This window comes from Amborella trichopoda, chromosome 13, assembly GCF_054954075.1.
Source record: "Amborella trichopoda isolate Santa Cruz 75 chromosome 13, AtrichopodaSantaCruz75HAP2 v2.0, whole genome shotgun sequence".
Lineage (NCBI taxonomy): Eukaryota > Viridiplantae > Streptophyta > Magnoliopsida > Amborellales > Amborellaceae > Amborella > Amborella trichopoda.
Genome location: NC_142348.1, coordinates 34,636,905 through 34,662,189, shown reverse-complemented (window position 1 = coordinate 34,662,189; position 25,285 = coordinate 34,636,905). Strand labels below are relative to the sequence as shown.

At 33.4% G+C, this 25,285-nt stretch overlaps 1 protein-coding gene across 2 annotated transcripts; it reads right to left on the bottom strand.

Moving 5' to 3' along the window:
- Positions 1–9,735: 9,735 nt before the first annotated feature.
- Positions 9,736–15,054, bottom strand: LOC148779180 (uncharacterized). 2 transcript variants are annotated; one of them, XM_088855693.1, is made up of 5 exons: positions 14,980–15,054; positions 12,140–12,202; positions 10,308–10,390; positions 10,114–10,203; positions 9,736–10,040 (listed from the first exon to the last, which is right to left on the bottom strand). In XM_088855693.1, the coding sequence occupies exons 1-5, from the start codon at positions 15,043–15,045 to the stop codon at positions 10,037–10,039; spliced, it is 306 nt and encodes a 101-aa protein (XP_088711819.1). In that variant the 5' UTR covers positions 15,046–15,054; the 3' UTR covers positions 9,736–10,036. The 2 variants fall into 2 exon arrangements, with proteins under 2 accessions (XP_088711819.1, XP_088711820.1); XM_088855694.1 differs by having other exon boundaries at positions 10,308–10,388; positions 14,829–15,023.
- Positions 15,055–25,285: the final 10,231 nt, after the last annotated feature.

The window sequence follows — 25,285 nt, the reverse complement described above, 5'->3', positions numbered from 1 at the left end:
CAGTTGTCACTAGTATATTTTACATTAGATGATATCATAAGATATTTTGAATTTGTTATTATTTGTAAAATAAAATAATTAGAAAATGTAAACCAACAGTTTCAATTTCAGTATATAATATTATAGTTAGTTAGGTTGTAATAATTTTAGATTATAGTTAGTTAGGTTGTAATAATTTGGGTTTTTTTAAAAAAGATTAGGGTTCTCCGCTAATTTAAGATTTTGGTGGCCATTTTTTCATCGATTTAAATTATTCTTTATTGTAGTCCATGTATGATTATATACTTCATCCATGATAATTCTATGATTTTTCTTGTGTGATGTAAATTTAATGGTTAAAATAAGCTCATACAGGGAAAGAACATGTCAATATTCACATATTGATGAAAAAAATCAAAGTTAATAATGTAGTACCTCGATTTCTTATTGGATTCTTAAAAAACAACCTTTATAATGAATTTTAATAATTTTTTTGGATTTTTTGTAAAGTTTAATCCGATCGATTCAATCGATTCCTGATCCAGATCACCGATTCACGGATCCAGATGGGTTTTTGGGTGCCCGATCAGGGGCACTGATCCGTTTTTTAAGTTCAGCTTATTAAATCTAAAAAATTTGATTGGGGATACTTATTCAGAATCCCTCGTCTACGCGAAGAGGGAATGTTTGTGAAAAACAATCCATAATGTCTATACCTACGTTACTCGCATGCCCAGGAGTAGGAGCCCTTAAAGGCTGCATATTTGTCAAGCTTAGAGGGCGTGATGATGTATTCATCTCTATGTAGTAGTGTAGTAGATCACATGCTCTAATCGTCCGTAGTTCGATGACTCTCGTATTGAAAACTAAACGGTTCTTACCACAGGCAGCATTTCGACGTGAAAGATATTGGAGAGGCTTCACATGTTTTAGTAATCAAGATCACTAGAAATAAAATAAAGAGAACCATTCAGTTATATCCAGAAACATACTATAAAAGATTATGAAATGATTCAACATGGACAACTATCGACCCATAATAACCCCATTTATAAGAATCAAGTTTAGCCTAGCCACGTTTCCCATATGCTTAGAAAAAAAAAGATGCCATACAAATAATTCCATAAAAAACTGCAAATAGATCACTGATATATGTCAGGGACAAGACTGGACATTGTTCAGATCAAAATTAAAAACAAAGCCTTACTACAGTCAAAAGATAAAACTCATACTTGTCTACATCTTAAAATGCGTTGTTTGTAAAAATAATGTATTGTTTGGATTTTTATTCCATTTTTTGTAAAAAAACAATTCATATTTGCTTCAAAAACAAAAACAAAAAAAATAGAAGTATACTCACACATCTGGTTCAAACCCCGATTCGTTCTTCTCTGGCAGCCAACTAGAGACATCGGGCTCATCAAATATGGCCTCCCAAACATTCTAGTTCTCCTTGAAGTCACTGATTTCATTACGTGGGACTTGACGAACCAAGATGTGATGACCCAAAATTCTTGGACTAAAATAATGATAATAATAATGATAACAAATAATAAATAAAAGAGAAATAATATAAAACACCTATTTAAAATAATACTTTTGAGTGATAGTCTATTACAATATGAAGGCTTCATGGGACCACCTAAATTTCTTTTTTTCACGTTTATTTTAATTAATTAAAATACCAAATGAGTTATCATTATTAAAAAATAAAAAATAATGAGGTATCACTATGATGAGATAATGAATAATGAGGTGTCATTATGAAGAGATAATGAATAATGGGGTGTCATTAGGAAGAGACAATGAATAATGAGCTGTCATTCTATGCCGGTGAAGTGTCTTGAGGATGGTAATGTGTCACATATACAAGTGACAACTAAACAAAGTGTATGACACATAGTTGAACATGTGTCACAAGAAGAAGTATTCTCTCTCACTTTAAAAAAGCATCCTCCCCTCATAAGCTAATCATCAAGCTGATCAAAAAATTGTCAATTATCTCTTCACCTGAACGCTAGTAATCCCAGTCTTACTCTGGCGGCAATAGCAACATACCTATCTCATGGCATATAAAAGTAAGTGACCTTACTCCCCTGAAAAATAGTCTGCTTTTAACAAAATTACGATATTCTGTCCATCATTTTCATATTAAGAGTTTTATGCATAAGTGATCTCATTTTCCTGAAAAATAGTTATTTAGAAAACTGCTATTTCTGTAATTCTGTCTATCAATATGAATTTTAGATACTGTAAGTATTATGTGCGAGTCGCTTTATTTTCCTGTAAAACAGTTATCTAGAATTTGTATTTCTGTGTTTAATTTAATTGCAATATTTCTGACGCTATAAGTTTTATGTGTTCCTGTAACATGATTATTTATAATATTTTCGGATAGTTGAAAATTCAGTATTTAACTTTGGATTTCCATAAGATTTCTTTTATTTCAATAGACTGATCATCATGCAAAATTTCAAGAATATATCTCCGAACTGCTTCTATAGCCCAAAATATTTGACTGGTTATTTATGGAAATTTCAACAAAAGTGATTGACATAAATTACTTCATGTGAATTCATGCTAATGATTTCAAGGAAATTTTGAATATACATTATTGTTGCTTTTTGATATTTAAAGAGTTTCAAAGATACTTTAAGTATACAAGTGGACTCATCTGGTACGCCAGTGAAGTATAAGTGGACCTATCCGATACGCCAGTAGGGAATAAGTGGACTCATCTGGTTTGTCAATAAAGTATAAATGGACCTATCCGGTACGCCGATAGGAATTTAGTGGACTCATCCGGTACGTCGGTGAAGTATAAGTGGACCTACAGGGATTAAGTGGACTCATTCAAGACGCTGGTAGGGTATATAGGTGACCTACCTGAGACACCAATAGGGTACTTTGTAAAATCTTTTGAATTGCGTAAGGATTTACATATGAATTTCCTCATAGTGTTTCAATATGTATTCACATTTTTGGAATATGTTAAGTTATGTGTTCCTGAATCTGAAACTGTTCTTCATGTATGTTCTTCCTCATATTGTTTCAACATGCATTCTTTTAGAAAATATTACATTTTTCAATCATGAGTTTTAGGGGTTATGATAATCACTTACTGAGTAGTCAAACTCGTCATATCATTAATTTTTTCCAAAGTAATCACAACCTTATTGTTCGTATATACAATAGGAGTAGCTTGGAGAAAGTTTGTAGTTAGGATCAAATTTTGTCTTTGTAACTTTTGTTCTATTAAAAATTGCAAATAGATAGGTCTTCGTGTTAATATAAGTTGTGAGTGGATTATGTATAATTTGAAAATTTCTTAATGGAAAGTCAAACAGTTTTTTTTTTATATATAGAAAGTGTTAGTGGAAATTCTACTTTTGTTCTATCTATGCTTTAATAATAGGCTGTCACACCTCAGGAATGTTAAGTGTTATAAAACTTGGGGCGTGACAATTTTGGTATCAGAGCAAGATTTAGGATTCCTAGAAAATTTGAATAGGAATGTACTCTAAGTCATACTTATTGTATGTACAGACCATTATGAGGTTTAGATCTCGAATGGCTGAAGCTAATATGGAGGGAATTCATAAAGCTTTGGAAAATATGGTTGCCATTTATGCAACATCAGATGGAGAACAACAATCCACCTAGGCAGTCAGCTATGGGAAATAGTGGGTGTAATATCAAACAATTTAAGAAATTAAACCCACTTTCATTTAAAAGTGCTGCAGACCCACTAGAAGCCGAAGGATGGATTATGCAATTGGAGAAAATATTCGAGGTAATGGAATGTCTTAAGGATAAAAATGTTCCTTTGGCAGTCTTTATGTTGGAAGGCGAAGCATAACATTGGCAGCAGATGGCAAAAAAAATGTCGGTCCTAGAAAACAAATCATTGACATGTGAAGCATTTCGAGAGATATTCAATGAAATGTACTTCCCAGATTTTATTCAAGATAAACAATAAATGGAATTTCTAGAATTAGTCCAAGGAAATAGGATGGTAACACAATATGATGCCAAGTCTACTGAATTGGCCAAGTTTGTTCCACATATGGTCAACAATGAAGCAAGAAAGGTAAAAAAATTTGAAAGAGGCCTCAAACCAACCATTAGAAGTAGAATATCAGTCTTAAAATTAAGAACTTATGTTGAAATAGTAGATGGAGCTCAAATTGTTGAAAATGACTGCGAAGGTTACCAAAAAAGGAAAAAAACAAATAAGTCATATTAGACCCACACCTTCTAATCGGCAACAATTAAAAAGTGTGAATAAAAGGCCAAAACCGGTGTCATTTGAAGGTCCACCATAACCTTGTAAGAGATGTAGGAAGAAATATGAATTGACACCTTGTTATTGGGAAACCGGAGCTTGTTTCCAATGTAAGAAGCTGGGGCACAAAATCAAAGATTGTTCTGTCTTAAAAATGCAGCAACACTCGAAGCCTGGAGAAGCAGCCCAAAAACCTCAAATGAAGGAAGAATATTTGCAATCACCTAGCAAGATGCTTAGGGCTCAAAATCGATGATCCAAGGTACTCTTACTATCTTTCAAAAAATTAAGCTCATGTTTTGATTGATCCTGGATCTACACATTTATTTGTATCACCACACTTTGCATGCCACTTAAAGGTGAAACCAGAATGATTGGAATACATTTTAGAGGTAGCCACACTTATGGGGAGTTCAATTGATACCAATCTAGTATACAAATGTTGTGTAATAAGGATAGAAGAAAAAGAACTGATAGTGGATTTAATACTATTAAAATTTCAAGGTTTTGATGTAATTTTAGGCATGGATTGGCTCTCTGTCTACTATGCAAGTGTTGATTGTTACAAGAAAATGGTTACTTTTTATATTCCGAATCAACCAGTATTTTACTTGGAGGGTATCAAAGAAGCCTCCCCACCATATTTAATCTCCTCCATTCAGGCTATTCGCCTCCTTCAAAGGGTGTCAAGGCTTTCTTGTCTATGTTAAATAAGATAGAAACGAAAAGATAAACTTGGACGCCATTCAGGTCGTCCGAGAATTTCTTGACGTATTCTTTGAGGAATTGTCAAGGTTACTACCTGACAAGGAAATTGAATTCTCCATTGAGGTACTTCCCGAGACAGCCCCAATTTGTAAGGCCCCTTACCGAATGGCACTGGCGGAACTTAAAAAACTTAAACAACAATTGGAAGAATTATTAGATAAATGTTTTATCAGACCCAGTGCGTCACCTTGGGGTGCTTCGATATTGTTTGTTAAAAAGAAAGATGGGTCCATGAGGTTGTATATCGATTATAGACAGTTAAACCAAATGACAATGAAAAATAAGTATCTACTACCTAGAATTAATGATTTATTTGATCAATTACAAGGATCACAAGTATTTTTAAAAATTGACCTCAGATCTGGGTACCATCAGCTTAAGATTAGAAGTTGTGATGTTTTCAAAACAACTTTCAGGACAGGATATGGCTATTATGAATTTTTAGTCATGCCTTTTGGACTAACCAATGCACTAGTTGCATTTATGGATTTGATGAATCGAATCTTTAAGCCCTTTCTGAATAAGTTTATTGTGGCATTCATTGATGATATTCTAATCTATTCCAAGTATCGGGAGGAACATGAACAACATGTAAGAATGGTATTGCAAATACTAAGAGAAAAGAAGTTGTATGCCAAACTAAATAAATGTGAATTTTGGCTAGAACAAGTAACATGTTTAGGACATGTGATTTCAAAGGAAAGTTTATCAGTTGATCCTTTAAGGTTGAAACCGTGGTTAATTGGAAGCAACCAATTAATGTTACTAAAGTCCGAAACGTTTTGGGATTAGCAGGATATTATAGAAGATTTGTAGAGGGATTCTCTCAAATTGCTCGATTGACACAGAAAAATGCCAAATTTGAGTGGATAAAGGAATGTGATGAGAGTTTTCAAGAACTAAAAGCTCGATTGACTTCAGCAGCTACCCTAACTATTCCTGAGGGGAGTGGGGGATTTGTGATTTATAGTGATGCTTCACATAAAGGCTTGAGCTGTGTATTAATGCAACATGGGAAGGTAATGGCATATTAATCCAGATAGTTGAAAGAATATGAGAAGAAGTATCCAACTCATGACTTAGAACTAGATACAATAGTATTTGCTTTGAAATTTTGAAGGCATTATCTGTATGGTGAGCAATTTGAAATATATACAGATCATAAGGGTCTGAAATATTTTTTTTCCCAGAAAGATTTAAACATGCGTTAGGTAAGATAGATGGATTTCCTAAAAGACTATGATTGTACAATCCATTATCATTTGGGAAAGGCTAATGTTGTGACAAATCCTCTAAGTAGAAACTCTGCAATAGCTCTATCTCATCTAATGATTCGAGAAATGAAGTTGTTAGAAAAGATAGTGGATTGGCATCCCGCTCCGCCCCTTAATGGAATAATAAAGATGATTGCCAACATAAAGGCAAAACCTCAACTAGTTCAATAGGTTCAGTTAGCACAAAAGAAGGACCCGTAGCTTATAAAAATTGTAGAAGAGATGAAGTTGGGAAATCGAGACGAATTCTCTATAAACAGTGACGATTTGTTGAGGTTCAGAGGTCAGGTTTGTGTCCCAAATGATGAGAGTGTGAATAAAGCTATCTTGGAAGAAGCACACCATTCCCGTTATACTATACATCACAGGAGTACTAAGATGTACCAAGATATGAAGAAAACCTTTTGGTGGAATGACATGAAAAAGGAGGTGGCACTATTTGTATCTAAGTGCCTAACATGTCAGCAAGTAAAAGCTGAGCATCAAAAGCCCGCTGAGTTGTTACAGCCCTTACCCATGCCAAAGTGGAAATGGGAGCACATTTCTATGGACTTTGTCTCCGGCCTACCTAGAACAAATTCAGGGCATGACAGTATTTGAGTCATTATGAACCAGTTGCCCACTTTCTACCAATCTGCACGACCTACACCTTGGATTGATTAGCCCAGTTACACATCAAGGAAATAATGAGATTACATGGAGTTTCAGTCAGTATTGTATCTGACAGGGACACTCGTTTTACCTCCAGATTTTGGGCTAAACTGCAATCAGTCATGGGAAAGAGACTCATTTTTAGTACTGCCTTTCACCCCAAAACTGATGAGCAATCAGAGAGAACCATCCGGACCTTAGAAGATATGCTAAGGGCTTGTGTCGCCGACTTTACAGGAAGCTGGGCTGACCATTTACCCCTAATTGAGTTTACCTATAATAACAGCTTCCAAACCAGTATTCAAATGGCACCATATGAAACCCTGTATAGAAGGAAATGCATGTCACCCGTTTGTTGAAACGAGGTTGGTAAAAGAAGACTTTCAGGGTCAAAAATTGTCCAGGTAACCTCATATAAAATAGCATTAATTCGAGAAAGGTTCAAGATAGCTCAGAGTCGACAGAAGAGTTACGTAAATAACCGAAGGAAAGACCATGAGTTTGAGATAAGTGATCAAGTTTTCTTAAAGATGTCGCCAACAAAAGGCATCATGAGATTCGACAAGCAAGGGAAGCTGAGCCCACGTTACATCGGATCCTTTGAGATCTTAAAAAGGATCAGAAACATGACATATAGACTTGCCTTACTACTCTAATTGGCAAACATCCATAATGCCTTCCATATATCTTTATTACGAAAGTATCAGCCCGACCCATCCCATATCCAGATATATGAACCTTTACTAACCAGAGAGGACCTGACCTTCATTGAACGGCCAATATTGATACTGGATAGGAGGGTGAAGGTGTTGCACAATAAGGAAATTTCTCTGGTCCATGTATTGTAGCAATATCATTCAAGGGAAGAGTCAACTTGAAAACGAGAAGATAAAATGAGGGAAAAATACCCCTATCTTTTTCAGCAATCATGTACGACAAATTTAGAGGACTAAATTTCTTAATGACCTGAAAATTTTTGAACTAAAATAATAATAATAATAATAATAATAATAATAATAATAATAATAATAATAATAAATAAATAAGTAACTACATAAAAGATAAATAATATAAAACACCTATTTAAAATATTATTTTGGAGTGATAGTCTATTACAATATGCATGCTCCATAAGACCACCTGAATGCTTTTTTTCACGTTTATTTTAATAAGTTAAAATAATTAAAATACCAAATGAGTTGTCATTATGAGAAAATAAGGAATAATGAGGTGTCACTATGATGAGATAATGAATAATGAGGAATTATGAAAAGATAATGAATAATGAGGTGTCATTCTATGCCGGTGAAGTGTCTTGAGGATGGTGATGTGTCACATATACAAGTGATAACTAAACAAAAGGTAGGATACATAGTTGAACATGTGTCACAAGGAGAAGCATTCTCCCTCAATTTAAAAATGCCTCCTTGACTCATAAGCTAATCATCAAGCTCATCAAAAAAAATTGTCAATTATCTCTCCATCTGAATGCTTGTAATCCCAATCTTACTCTGGCGGCAATAGCAACATACCTATCTTGTGACATATAAGTAAGTGACCTTATTCCCGTGAAAAATAGTTCGCTTTTGATAAAATTTTGATATTTTGTCCATCATTTTTATATTATGAGTTTTATGCGTAAGTGACCTCATGTACCTGAAAAACAGTTATTTAGAAAACTGTTATTTCTGTAATTCTGTCTATCAATTTGAAGTTTAGATATTGTGTTATATTCGAGTGACCTTGTTTTCCTGTATAACATTTATATAGAATTTGTATTTCATCGTTTAATTTAATTGCAATATTTCTGACGCTATAAGTTTTATGTGTTCATGTAATATGGTTATTTATAATATTTCTAAATAGTTGAAAATTCAATATTTAACTCTAAATTTCAATAAGATTTCTTTTATTTCAATAGACTGCTTATCATGCAAAATTTCAAGAACCTCTCTCTGAACTAATACTATATCCCAAAATATTTGACTAGTTATTTATGAAAATGTCAACAAAAGTGATTGACATAAATTACTTCATGTGAATTCATACTAATGATTTCAATGATATTTTGAATATATGATATTGTTGCTTTCTGATTTTTAAAGAGTTTCACAGATACTTTAAGTATACAAGTAGACTCATCCGATACGCTAGTGAGGTATAAATGGACCTATCCAGTACGTCAATAAGGAATAAGTGGACTCCTACAGTTCGCTGGTGAAATATAAATGAACTTATCTAGAATGCCAGTAGGGATTAAGTTGACTCATATGGTATGCCGGTAAAATAGGAGTGGACCTACAGGGATTAAATGGACCCATCCAAGACACTAATGACCTACCTAAGACACCAATACGACACTTTATGAAATCTTTTGAATTGTGTAAAGATTTACATATGCATTTCCTCATAGTGTTTCAATATGTATTCAAATTTAGAATATGTTAAATTATGTGTTCTTGAATCTCAAACTATTATTCATGCATGCTCTTCCTCAAATTGTTTCAACACGCATTCTTTTAGAAAACATTACATTTTCCAATCATAAGTTTTTAGAGGTTATGATGATCACTTATTGATTAGTCAAACTCATCATATTATTATTTCTTTTCAAAATAATCATAGCCTTATTGTTCGTATACGCAACAGGAGTAGCTTGAAGAAAGTTTGTAGTTAAGATCAAAATTGGCCTTTGTAACAATTGTTCTATCAAAAATTGTAAATAGATAGATCTTTGTGTTAATATAAGTTGTGAGTGGAGTATGTACAAGTTGAAAATTTCTGAATGGAAAATAAAACAGTGTTTTTTTTATATATATAGAAAGTGTGGTACAATATATAGTGGAAATTCTACTTTTGTTCTATCTACACTTTAATAATAGACTCTCACACATTATGAATGTTAAGTGTTATAATACTTGGGGGTGTGACACAAGATGTCCCTCCAGTCACCCACTTTTTTCACGTTGACCACAACATCAAAATCCGGCAGCCCTGACCTCTCTGCACAAGCATCAGAGATCCGCCTATCAAGTGATTCCCCGCTAGACAATGCTAGATGCAAGCTATCAGAAATCAATCACCTGAAGACAAAATTCTTATTAAAACATCCACTAAAGATTAATATATTATGTAACGATTAAATTAGAAGCTTACCTCAACAAACCGAATGAGGTGAAAAGTGCCGTGTAAACGGTCATTTGGTATGCAAGATTGATTATCGATCTCATATAAACTCCACAATTCCTACACAATATTCATAAAAAGCACGTAAATAATATTTTTCTAGATTTTTTTTATCATTTTCTTTAATAAATTTTCATAAAATAAATGTGTTAAAATGACCTCACCGGATCGCTTGCTTGTTTTCCATCCATAGAATCTCTTGCTTCTTCTCTCTCCATAGATCCATAGAATCTCTTGCTTGTTCTCTCTTAATAGAACAGCAAGGAAAATAGAAAAGATAAGGAGAAAGAGAAAATTCTAAGCAAATACACTACTGAGAACTCTATTAGAGGGAGCACAAGTGTTAAGCACTTGAGCTAATCTCATTACAGTTTTACATCGCCAAGATAGAAATATAGGGTCAGAGGAAAAAAAGTAGGTGCTCATGCAGTGTGAATCATCTTAAAAATGTTTATCTAATTTCCAACCAAAACCTTTTCACTTTAGATATTTATTTTGACGCATAACTTGCTTCAGAATTTCAGAAAACTTCATAAAAAGAAAACTGAAAGGACAAAAAACAGGTATTCTTAAAAAATTTAAAAAGTATTGTAATGGCAAATTTTAAATAGTATCACAGCATGAGAAACGTAAAGTATTCATTTTATTCAAAATCCCAAGTAAGAGGAAAACCCCAAAACTACTAAATCTTCATGTAAGACTAAAAACAACCAAATCTTCCAAAAGTTCAAAAAATAAGTATAAGTCAGACAAACTTCAGCCATATTAAACCTTTAAATCCAAAAATGATAAGCACTATTGCCAGAGCATCAAAATGCAATGAACACTTGTGACTGAAAATCAAAGAAAATCTTACAATCATGTTCAAAGAAATGATTCCATAAACTTCCTTCAAGTTCCACGTACTCATTAGATCATAAAATGATAAGCAATATCACCAGAGCATCAATAAACAATGACCACTTTTGTGTTAACAAAAAAAAAAAAAAACATTGCATTATCGAAAGCAAATGCCTTCACACACAGGAAATTCTTACAAAAAAGAAAACAATAAAAGCAGGTCAAAAAAATGAATCCCACAAAAATAACTTCATCACAAAATCTCTCTAGAGCCTAGATCCTGGTGATTTTCATCAAGAACTACAAAATTCTCTCCAAACTCCAAGTTTCACAAACAATAGAATAGATAAATCAAAGGTAAAGGCCATGCATCTCATAAATACTTCAAAGGTTTGAGCTCAGAATTACATAATTCATTGCAAATGACCTTATTGGCTATTCCTCCAACAAGGCTGGCATTATCAGAGAAAACCTTGAAATATCAAAACAAGAAAACTCATTTCTTACAAGTTCCCAAAAATTTCAAATAAGAAACTAATATTCAATAAAAATTGCAGAGGATAAAGGTTCTTCAAACTGAAAATACTCGCTACATGTACGAACAAAACCATATATATACATGATGAACTAATGAAAAGGAAAAGAAAGGAAAAAAAAAACCTAAATCTAGCAAAATTCAAAAAAAATATAAAAGAGGCATAGAAAATCATCATTAAAAACCTTACTCCAACCAAACCATTGTTGACATGAACAAGAATTGCCCTTCAGTCAACTATAACAGCAAAACAAGAGGAAAACATTCAACACCAACAGAGAAAACCCTAATTGTCAAAAATCCCTTCAAAAACTCAAACACATGGGCAAGAATTACTCAAAAAGTATGTGTACGAAAGTATATGTATCACACAGACCCTAAAGTGCCCCAATCCACAGAAATTTAATACCACGAAAAATCCTTATCTTCTAAAATCGTCTTCAAGAAAAAACAATCCAAAGAAGACTGTACATATTTTCAGCATGAATCAAATATATATCCCACACTCTACAATCCAAATATTCAAATGCACTAATAACAGAAAACCCTAATTCTCATAAACATACACAAAAGAAAATCAATGAAAAGTACATGGATATTCATAAAAAACAACCAGCATACCTTGTCAGATCGCTTGCTTGTTCTCTCTCCACAGATTCGTTTGCTTGTTCTCTCTCCATAGAGCTACAAGGATAACATAAAAGATTACGAGAAAGAGAAAATTCTAAGTAAAAGACACTACTGAGAACTCTATTACAGTGGGAGAAAAAATGTAAGCAGTGGAGCTAATCTCATTACAGTTTTACATCGCCAAGATAGAAATATAGGAATAAGGGTTAGAGGGAAAAAAGTAGGTGTTCATGCAGTGTGAATCATTTTAAAAATGTTTCTCTAATATCCAACCAAAAACTTTTCGCTTTAGATATTTATTTTGATGCATAATTTGCTTCAGAATTTCAGAAAACTTCATAAAAAGAAAACTGAAAGGACAAAAAACAAGTATTCCTATAAAAAAACAAATATTGAAATGGCGAAATTCGAAGAGTATCACAGCATGAGAAACGTAAAAAAATTCATTTTATTCAAAGTCCCAAGTAAGAGGAAACCCCAAAACTGCTAAATCTTCATGTAAGACTAAAAGCAACCAAATCTTCCAAAAGTTCGAAAAATAAGTATAAGTCAAGCAAGGATAAGAAACTTCAGCCACATTACCAACATCTTGAATTCCTAAAATGATAAGCACTATTACCAGAGCATCAAAATGCAATGAACACTTTTGACCGAAAATCTTACAGTTTTTAGACAACATGCCATCACATATAGGACATTCTTCAAAGACAAACAATAAAATCATGTTCAAAGAAATGATTCCATAAACTTCCTACAAGTTCCACGTAATCATTAGATCTTAAAATGATAAGCACTATCACCAGAGCATCAATAAACAATGACCACTTTTGCGTTAAAAAAAAACAATCAAGAGCAAATGCCTTCACACACAATAAATTCTTACAAAAACAAACAATAAAAGCAGGTCAAAAAAATGAATCCCGATTAACTTCATCACAAAATCTCTCTAGAGCCTAGATCCTAATGATTTTCATCAAGAACTACAAAATTCTCTCCAAACTCCAAGTTTCACAAACAATAGAATAGATAAATCAAAAGAAAAGGTCCTGCATCTCATAAACACTTCGAAGGTTTGAGCTCAAAATTACATAATTCATTGCAAATGACCTAAATTGGCTATTCATCCAACAAGGTTGACATTATCAGAGAAAACCTTCAAATAATTAAAACAGGCAAACTCAATTCTTACAAGTTCTCAAAAATTTCAAATAAAAAATAATATTCAATAAAAATTGCAGAAGATAAAGGTTCTTCAAACTGAAAATACTCACTAACAAGTACCAACAAAACCATCTACATACAGGATGAATTGATTAAAAAGAAAAGAAAAAAAAAAACTAAATCTAGCAAAATTCCAAAAAATATAAAAGACGCATAGAAAATCATCATTAAAAACCTGTAATCCAACCAAACCCTGTACTCCAACCAAACCATTGTTTACATGAACAAGAATTGCCATTCACTCAACTATAACCAGCAAAACAAGAGGAAAACACTCAACACCAACAGAGAAGATCCTAATCGTCAAAAATCCCTTCAAAAACTCAAACAGAAGCGCAGGAATCACCCATAAAGTACGTGTACAAGCCCTAAAGTGTCCCAAAGAAATTTAACACCATGATAAATCCCTATCTTCTAAAATCCTTTTCAAGAAAAAACAATCCAAAGAAAACTGTAAATATTTTCAGTATGAATCAACATCTCACACTCTACAATCCAAATATTCAAATGTAGTAACAAAAAACCCTAATTCGCATAAACATACACAAAAGAAAGTCAATGAAAAGTACAAATATATTCATTAATGTTGTCAGATACACTTCGGAATATGCTTCAGAATCTGCTTCGGTTTGGCATGAAAAATGAAACAATTCGGTGATTCGGTTGATTCAGGGGAAGACTTCGGGTTTGTTTAAAAAACAATTAAAAATAGAAATATATTTTTATAAGTTAAAAGAAATTAAAAAATAACATTAAAGAAAAATTAAAAAATAAAATTAAAGAAAAATTAAAAAATAGAAAATAAAAAACTTGTTACTGCTTATATGCTTATACTATTACCAACGATAAACCTTAATCACAAAGAGCAAGTTATAGCTTCGGTATTCATCATTTTACATTCCAGATAAATATTAATTGATAATAAATATGTGGATATCCATCATTTTCTGGTTTAATCCAAATAAAAAAGTACAAATGCAGTTGTAAAAAACATATGCCAATGAATCCATAACCATAGAGATCACAAAAACATTCATGCACATACATAATATATAAACAAAAAAAAAAAAAAAGACAAATAATAAAGTTCATGAGGTCCATAACTCCATATCTAGTCCAAATGTACATTGCCAAAAATACAACCAAAAAAATAGCATTTTAATCCAACCAAAAAAATAGCATAGAGAAAGTATTAAATCCTAATTTTAATCTAATCAATTTCATCCTTGAGATCTAATCAATTTCATCCTTGAGATCTAATCAATTTCATCCTTTCAATTTTCAAATAAATAGTCAAAACAAAAAATTCATGAGCAAGCAATTATTCATAACATCACAAAGGAAAAGTATCCAAAAGTAAATAAAATCCTAGCACCATGGAAATAACACACCGAATTAATAGATAAGAAACAATCAAAGAAAATGATTCATAAAAATATATATCAATCCAGATGCTTACCCTTATTCGGTGTTATAGGGTTGTTCTATAAAAACCCCAAATTTTGGGCAGAACTACAGGACTTAGGAAGAGAGAGAGGGTATCATGCTTGGAGCCATAGGGTGGGATATAGAGAAACAGAGCGTATCTGAAATTTTTGGAAGAGACAGACCTTGAATGAAGGTGGAGGGTGGAGCACCAGAGGAGAGAAACCGCGACTGTAAAAAGTACAAACCATCGTTTCATTAAGTTTGGGTTTTATGTTTTAACCGATGGTTTAAAAATCGGATCGGTGACCCTGATCGGGCTTTCTAAAAATAGATTCGGATCGACGAATCGGAGATCCGGATCGGTGAATCGGCGATTCGGATCGAAATCGTGTGAATCGATCAGAATAAAGTTTCAAAAAAACTCGAAAAAAATATTAAAATTCATTATAAATATTGTTTTTTAGGAATTCAATAAAAAATGAGGGTACTCCATTAAGAATTTTCATGTTTTTGAATGAATATGCGAATATTGATATGTTCTTCCCCTGCATGAACCGCCATTCAACATTTAATTTACATCACACAAAAGGATAAACATAGAATTATCATGGAATAAGTATATCAACATACATGGACTACAATAAAGCATAAAATTAGTAACATACGATCTAAAAATAAAATGATAGACGACGTTGTTGTTCTTCTTGGTCACGTTGGTGTCATTGATTGAATTCGTTTGACAATTCATTGATTCGATCTAAAAACGAATCATCGATATTAGCGGGCGTCTGACTATTCTCAAATCCCTGAGTGTTAATATTTTGTTGTGTTCCCAATCCAAAATCCCCAAAGCTTGTCCATCCTTCATGCTCACCTGCACTGTCGTGCTCATCCCTACACTGTTGCTGTTGGGACTCGATATGTGAATAATATGGCTGGGATAGGGTGGCCTCAGAATCATCATCTCTCTCATTTTCTCTTAGACCCTCTTCCCACTCTCCCTCATTAGGTGCAATATCACCGACATATTGTGGATACATTGGTTGGCTGCTTCCTCTTTCATGCCGCTCATCACTTTCTTCAATATCTTCATCACCGATAGCCTCAAGGAACGCTCTCTTGTGCAACACTGGCTCCTCCTCTTCTACTACCCATCGGTCTGCTGTGTCTGTGACAAATATTGTGTCTAAGTCTATCGGCCCATAGTCTTCAAGCTTCCTTCTTATTTGTCGCTCTCTAAGGTTTAAATTATAACGAACGTAGACTAGTTTATGAAGCTTCTCAGAAGCGAGTCGATTCCTCCTAGTAGTGTTCAACCATTGGAACGTACTCCAGTTGCGCTCACAGCCAGTAGCAGAACATATCTGGGAGAGCACCTTGATTGCTATCCTCTTTAGGTGAGGTGCATCAGTACCATATATCTCCCACCATTCAGCTGGATTAAAATGTAAAAAGCATTGTAAGGGCAAGAACAATTCATAAGATTAAATATATAAATAAAGAAAATATTAGCGAGAGGATAACCTCGATCCATCATAGTTCGAGAATTTCTGGCAAGTCTAGTTCCGAAGGATCCTATAGCATCCCTATACATAGCAAGCTAAAACAAATATATTACGTTTTAGTGCATTATTCCTCACAAATATAACAACTCAATGAAGTTCTTACCCAAACATTAAATAATACCTCTTGTATTGCTGCTACTTGGTTTCGATGGCTTCTCTCCAACCTTGCAATAATGTATCTGACCCCTTCCATAATCTTGTGGGGTTGTTCAGGTGTCAAATAGAAAAATTTTGGGTTGAAGTAGTAACCTAAAAAATATATAGGTAGAAAAATGTCATTTACAATTTCATAAAAAAATGATTTAAACTGAAACATTGTAATGATATAAATATATATTTACCAGCATAATGAATTGGACGTCCGAATTTGGTGTTCCACCTCTTTTCTATAATCTCGATCACTTTGCTAGCAAAATTACACTTCTCCCCAATAGCTGATTTCGCCTTCTCAATACCTTCATAAAGGATACCCATGGTAGCTTTCTTATCAGCATCCACCATTCTTAACACAGTGACCAAAGGGGCCGTGGCCTCTACAACACTGGAACATCGAGACCAGAAAAACCTATTTGAGATTATGTTGTCCACTTTTATACCGGTACTGGACTTCGAGAGGCGGTCATTTAACCACTATTCACAAGTAAACAATCTCTTTAATGCACCTTCATATTGTCGAATGGAGTCCACAGCTAAGTAATCGGTCGCAAAGCGGGTTATGGCAGGCCTGATTATCTCTTTTTTCTTAGAGTGTTCTCTAAACAGAAATAATATTTTAGAGTGGTTGTATATAAATCTCGACACCAACCTTGCTTCATCAAGAGTCTCCTTCACAATTTTGATCTCACCGATTTCTTCTAACATAAGATCGATGCTGTGTGCAGCACACGGGGTCCATACTAGATGCTTCCTCTTATCCATCAACTTGCTGCCCGCAGAAACACATGCACGCGCATTGTCCGTAATAAACTGGACTACATGCTTATCTCCCACCTCCTCCACTATCTGATCATATAGTCATACGTAGAAGTTTGCATCCTTCTTCGTCCCTGATACGTCTTTGCTAGACAAAAAAGCTGTACCTTTTGGGGAATAGGCCAAGAAGTTTAAAAACTCCTTTTTGCTAACTTTATTCAACCAACCATCACTCATGAGAGTAATTCCTGTCCTTGGCCAACTCTGTTTATATTCTTCAATCCACTTTTTAACTTCCTCTACCTCTTCATCTAATATTGGCCCACTGAGCTCATATGCCGTCGGGGGTTTTACCCCGGGCCCGGCTCTCTGGATTGCACTAACCATAGGTGGAAAATATGGGCTATTGGCTGCATCAAAGGGAATCCCTTTATCGTAGAACCATTTACCAACATATCTCCCTAACATGTTTCTTGTACCTTTAATCATGCCTTTTAGGGTCATCTGTTGTGACTTAGGCTTTGAGAGAAATGGGTCTTTACGACCATGACCTGCAATATTGGCACTCCTAGGTAACTTAGAAACAATTTCTTCAACAACTGATTCTCCTTGATACATATTGCCACCAACCCCTCCATACATATTTGAGCTGGGCCCGCCATACATGCTCGAGCTGGACCCTCCATGCATATCTGAACTAGGCCCACCATGCATATCGGAGCTAGGCCCACCATGCATGTCTGAGCTAGACCCACCAGGCATTCTAAACCCACATTCCCTCTGATATTGTTCATGTAAACTCAATCTTGTGGCCATGTCCAGCTCATTATTATATTGCTCTTCTAGGTCATAATTATATTGCTCTTCTGTATCATTTCTGCTTGATGGTGTATATAAACTAGCTATCTCCTCATTCATCCTATGTTTGGCAATTTTTTTACCTTTGCTAGCATTAAGAATTGCCACCATCTGTTTTTTTACATTACTAGGGACACTAGTGCATGCAGAAACTTCTCCCTTAACCCCTGCCAAGTGTTGCTTGAACCTATGTACCCCACTACTTATCACTCTTTGACAGTAATTACAAATAATTTTGTCTTTCTTGTTGGGATCAAGTCTGACCCCATGTTGCCATGCAGGGTCTTCTGTAGATCTTGACATGATTCAACTGTTTTTAGATGTAAAAAGTTTAAATTAACCTGACAGTTCAAAAAGAAAAATAATCACTATATGTAGTGATAATAAGTTGCGGTAGTTCATGTAGTCATATTCGTTGTTAATTGTTATTGCAAAATACCTTTTTTGACAATAATATTTTCGTACATATCAATTACAAACATTTAGAATAATACAAAATGCAAGCTCCAAACATGGCTACAACTCAATTATCAAGAACATACATTTTTTGCATTAAAAAATTAATAATAAAAACAATTCTTCAAAGAGCGGGCTAACATCAGTCATTCCAACTAAAAAATCCATGAACAACAAATAAAAAAAATACAGTTTTGTATTGAAAATATAATAACATGCATTTTTTTGCATAAATAATCCATCAACATACAATTTTTTCAACAAAAACTTTAACAATAAAAATTTAAAATATGGTTTAATACCTCATGATAATTAAAACCTTGTCACGATTTTCACATCTTTTCGGAAAATCATCATTTTTCAAAAAATTCGATCATAGAAAAAAAAAAAAAAATTTTACAGCAAACTCAAACAATAAAAATTAAAAATTGGGTTTAAAAGTTTAATACATCATGATAATCAAAACTTTATCACGATTTTCACATCTTTTCGAAAAATCATCATTTTTCAAAAAATTCGATCATGGATAAAAAGAAATAAAAAAAAAAAAGTACAGCAAATTTTCAAAAAATTCGATCATGGATTAAAAAAAAAAATTAACAAATTTTCAAAAAGTTCGATCATGGATTAAAAAAAAAAAATCATAAATTTTCTAAAAAATCGATCATGGATTACAAAAAATTCGATCATGGATTACAAAAAATTCGATCATGGATTACAAAAAATTCAATCATGGATTACAAAAAATTCGATCATGGATTACAAAAAATTCGATCATGGATTACATAAAATTCGATCATGGATTACAAAAAAAAAAAAAAAACATAAAAAAACAAAAAATTCGATCGTGGATTACAAGAACAGAAAAAAACAATTCGATCATGGATTACAAAAAATTCAATTATGGGTTACCAAAAAAAAAAAAAAACAAAAAATTCGATCATGGATTACAAGTAAAAAAAACAAACATTTCGATCATGGATTACAAAAAAGTCGATCATGGATTACAAAAAATTCTATCATGGATTACAAAAAATTCGATCATGGATTACATAAAATTCGATCATGGATTACAAAAAAAAACAAACATTTCGATCATGGATTACAAAAAATTCTATCATGGGTTACAAAAATAAAAAATAAAAAATAAAATTCGATCATGGATTACAAGAAAAAAAAAAAAACATTTCGATCATGGATTACAAAAAATCGATCATGGATTACAAAAAATTCTATCATGGGCTACAAAAAAAAAAAAAAAAAAATTGTTCTTCACAGAGTTCATTTTACATAAGCGATTTTAACTGTAAAATTCACCTCTAAGTGAATAAATTACATCCAATTGAGTATATTTTCTGATAAACAACAATATAAGGAATCAAAAACCTGAATTTCTAACACATTATTTCTAATATATCATGAAAACAAAATCAAAAGGCGGAAAAAAAAAAAAACAGCGGAATTTGGTTCCGCAGACATCTCACTGTTCATATCAAATTTCTTGCTGTAATTTGACTAGATTACGTAAAATTGAAAATTTTAAATCATACTAGCACAATAAAGATTAAAAACCCTAATTATTGAACTCATTTTGTTCAAAATATGCCGTGAAATAAATCAAATGGCAGAAAAAAAAAAAAACCCAAAGTTCTTACCTGTTTTTGTGAACCGAAGCCTTCAATCTCCAAAAAACTCTGTTTTTCTCAACGATTATCACAAATTAGTAACAAAAGGTTTTGATTCACAGCTTTAAGATCAAAATGCCTACAAATTTTGAAAGATTCATGCCCTATTTGGCATGAAATTTCAGAAAAGGCGGAAACCCTAAGCCCCGAAATTTTTGTGATCCAAAAACAACCAATTTTTCCACCATTTAATTCTTGAAAAAGCTGAATAAAGCTGTTTACAGCCTGCAAATCAGATCACATGCCAAAAAAAACAAAAAAAATGATCAAAAAATGACAAATTTGAAAGAATCCGTGAAGAACACTGTGCAACCCGTGTTCTTCACGGACTCGCCGATTCCGCACAGTGAATCGGCAAGTCACTGTGCGGAATCGTCCGGTTCTCTCTAGAACCGGACGATTCCCGATTCTTGAAACGATCCGGTCTATTTTCGTGAAATCCGAGTCGAACCGGGCGAGTCCGGTTCGACTCGGCGATTTTTTAAACGCTGGTTTTAACTTTTACCTCTTGGAGAGAGATTGCAAAATTTCAATTTTGCCCCCAATGAGGGAGTAAAAAAAAATTGAAATTATTGTCTTGGTCAAATCTTATTTCTTCAGCCGAATCGTGCCGAATCCATCTCAATCCTACCAAAGCGGGAGGTTTTTCTTCGCTTCTCTTTGGTTTCATGTGGAAAAGCGAAGGCTTGGGCCGATCCGGCTGAAGCTAAAACGAATACCTTATTTCTTAAGGCAGCACCACCGTTAAACGACGAATATGTTTTCCAAAAATATCTCAAATCGGCTCAAAATTGATCCTTACCTACTTAAAATCCTCTTCAAGAAAAAATAATCCAAAGAAGCATGTACATATTCAACGTATAATGCACACTCTACAATCCAAATATTCAAATACAGCAAGAAAAAACCCTAATTTTTACGAATTCTAACAAACAATGACCATTTGGGCTTTAGGTTAGCCCATAGGTGCGACTTGTTTGGAGATTTTCGAAACAAATTTATTAAAAGGACTTTTATTGCTTTAGAAAATTCTCAAAAAATACCAAAATTATTCTTCGAAATATTTCAATATTTTCCATTAGTTTGGAATCAAATTAAAATTAAGGAAAATATCATCTTATCCCCTATTTTTAACTTCTATATCTCATCAGACCCAAGAGTCTAAAATATTACTTGTAAGCCAAAAGACTCTATCTTTTGTATATTACAACCCCCTAGACCCCTTTGACATTAAAAATTTGACCCAAATAAACACGTAAATGACACTATAACCAAACTTCTCTTCTCTGTTAACTCATTACCCACTCCATTAACTTATTACTTCGAACAACCCTCTCTCTCACATCACTGCTTATTTCTCTCTAGCGAAACCAGACGTAGCTCTCTCTCTTGCGAAAACCAGAAGAAGCTTGCTCTTAGAACCTCAGAGGCAGCTCTCGTGCTTTGGAACTCAGAAGCACTACACCAAGTATGCTCTCTCTCTCTCTCTCTCTCTCTCTCTCTATATATATATATATATATATATATATCAATTTTTTAGGGCCTTTTTGCATTTTCCCTCTCTCTATCTTGAATTTTTTCAGAGTTTTTTTCTCAGTTTCTTCCTCTCTCTCTCTCTATCTCGAGATTTTTAGGGTTTTTCATTCGCTTATTTCTGTCCCTATCTTTTTTTGTTTGTTTTTAGAATTTTTATTAGTTTCTCTCTATATCTTCCTATCTCTATTTTTTGGGCATTCCCTCAGTTTCTCTCCATCTCTCTCTATTTTGAGATTTTTAGGGCTTTTCATTAGTTTATTTTTATCCCTATCTCATTTTTCTGTTTTGTTTTTTGGATCTTTCTGAGTTTCTCTCTATCTCTTCCTATCTCGATTTTTTGGGGCATTTTCTTAGTTTCTCACCATCTCTATCTCGAGATTTTTAGGGTTTTTCATCAGATACATGGCTTCCCCCTCTCTCTTTCTCAATGTATCTCTCAGACGTTGAAAGGGTGCTCGTGTACCCTTCCACTTGTCCATATAATGTAGATGTGATACTTTTTCATTTCGTTATTGATTGTTTATGGTTGTTTCTGTTTTTTATTTTGGAACGATTGTCCTGGTAGTTTGTTACGTTGTCTTTTATTGTAGTATTTTGATACAGGCTAAGGAGATAACTTGGCTTTTATTGTAGTATTTTGATACATGCTGAGGAAGCTTTATAGAGCCAGTTGGGTCTTTTGATTTATTGACCTTATGGGCTGGTTTACCAGTTGGGTCATTGTAAAGTTTTGAAGATGAAGTGCATAGCTAGAAGGTTATATTTGGCTAAGGATTTGATTAACTGCTAAAAAACAGAAAAACATTTTTTTTAATGAAGTGGTTTGATGGACAACATATCACGTTGCATACCAAACATAGCGACAAGGAGAAATTCTGGTATCTGCTACATTTATAACAAGAGTGGAGGAACCAATGGTATGGTTCAAATGATTTAAATTTAGAAGAAATGAGTAGGGGAGAAATCAAACAATCTGTTAATTGAATGATCAAATAGTACCATGTTTAAGTCATCTAAGAATTATAGAATCTAATTAACAAAGTCATGTACATCAAGCTGATCAAACAATACCTATAGTTCTAATGGAGTTGTAGAGCTATGTTGAACAGACACATACTTTTGCAAGTGACAGACACTGTTGTGGGGCATTAAATTACCATTCCATGAAGAACAAGGTTCAATGATACGTTGTATTGTGTTATTGTGTTGCTTTCATGAAATATTCACAATTACTTTTGCCTCATTTTTCCTTTTTGATGTTACTGTTCCTGCTCAATGTGCCTTCTCAATTTGTTTTATGTTACTAATTTTGTTAATTTTTCATTGGTGTTGCAGGTCGAAAAGAAAGGTCATGCAGGTCGAAAAGGAAGGTCCTAAGGGGATAAAGTTTTAATTTTCAGCATAGTTGTGAATGGGGATCTCAATAATTATGATCCATATAGTACAATCGCATTGTTGAGGAGTTGAATTTGAGGGTGGGTAGATTGGTGCTTTGATGTATAGACCAACTGGTAATGAAGGATTAGTATGGTGCTTTCAATGTAGTTTTGGAAATTCAAGTCATGCTATCCCAAAAACTTCTTATTAGGTGTAGGGTTTTAAAAGGGTTTTAACTACCAAATTCTGTATAATGGGTTGTAGCGATTTGGATGTTTTGTAGAGCTCCAAAACTGAACCAAATTTTGAAGAAATTATTTGATATACTACTAAAGTTAAAATTAGATACACTCAATAAAATCAAGTGCAATGTTCATTTTCTTGCCATCCACTGTAACTGTCATCTCCCCTGTAACCAAACTCGTAATATTTCTTTCTTTCTCAATAGTTACAACTGGCAAGAACTGTATCTTTTTTTAATGGTGCACTAAAAATCTCTCTCTCTCTCTCTCTCTCTCTCTCTCTCTCTCAAAATACTTACAATTTATAAAAATTGTAACTTTTTTTAATGTTGCAACAAGAAAAACACATAGTTGAACTTTTTCCATGGCTCTTTTACTTCAGTCACAAATGCAGTAATAGGTTAATAGCTACATATGCTTACTTCAATCACAATTATAATAATAACCACATATGCGTGAGATATATCCACAAAAATGTGCATTCCAAGCCATTGAATGTTACTGCCATTACAAGGATTTTGAGCTTAGTTCCAATACATGCAATCATTTGCAACTCAATGACTAAAACTTGATCAAAACTATAAATGGATACCCTGTATAAAAACCCACCAGGGGCCAAAAAGTTTTACAGATTGACCATCACTTCCATTTTTACAAAATGGTCCTTTGGTTGACTATCATCGTCAGCTCAAGCATGCCTGAAGTTAAAAAACCCGGCTAGGCCTCGTCCCTTCACAACGGGCTCCAACTCCTCGATTTTGTGCTTGACAAGCTCTACATATGAAAGAGATGAAGGTGCATTACACAATAATTTAAAAATCAGCAACATACATTTGTTTGCAACTAAAAATCAATATTTGTTTCTAAATGTCCAAATCAGCAGCAAGCATTTGCTTGCTCCATAACTTTACATATGAAAGAGATGAAGGTGCATTACATATAATGAACATAAGTGAAAAATCAGCAGCATACATTTGTTTGCGACTGAAAATCAACACATACATTGGATATCACCTAATGACAACCAGTAATAAGCAAAGTTGCAAAACCCATATTCGGGGTATTAAAATTTCCACTGAATAACATAAAAGAACCCCACATATGTTATGCTCTATGTGATGAAGGACCGCATATGTTATGTTCTGAATGATAAAGAAGGGTTTCATAAGCATAACCAAAGTATAAAGCATTTACTTAAAGGAGTATTCATGATAGCCAAAAGCACAAGATAACTAGAAAGGAATAGTAAGTATATTTCTCAGACTAGTCACAGTAATTACCTACAATTTCAAAAGAGCAGCCAAAGGTTCACCTTTAAGAAAGTGGAACTCATAAAAAATATAACCTTGAACTGTGTCAAAACATGAGAACTAGAAGCATGCTTAAGAAGACCTTTGAGCCTATTTATATTGTTAAATTTGGCTGCATCCATTTCTTTAACATCTTCATACCTTCCTAATGCAAAAGTTATGCATTCCCTACAAAAACCACGTGGCTCGTCTTCCTCTACAGAGAGACAGTTCAAAGCAGTAGCAAATCTTAAATAGATGATGGTGTATTACATATACATTTATTTGATTCATAACATTACACATACAAATCAGCGGCAAGCATGTGTTTGATTCATAATATTACACATGAAAGAGATGATGATGCATAACACATAATGATGGGGCTTTATGTACGAGCAACCTGCATAATATGAATAAGGATTTTGATAACTTCTATATAAAACAAAGGTTGATTGGATCAAATTTATAGGTTAGCATACTTTGTGTTATCATTCACCATAGAAACACCACTCCTGCGTTCACATGCATCGAAAACATAGATTTCTAACTCATTGCAACCTTCATG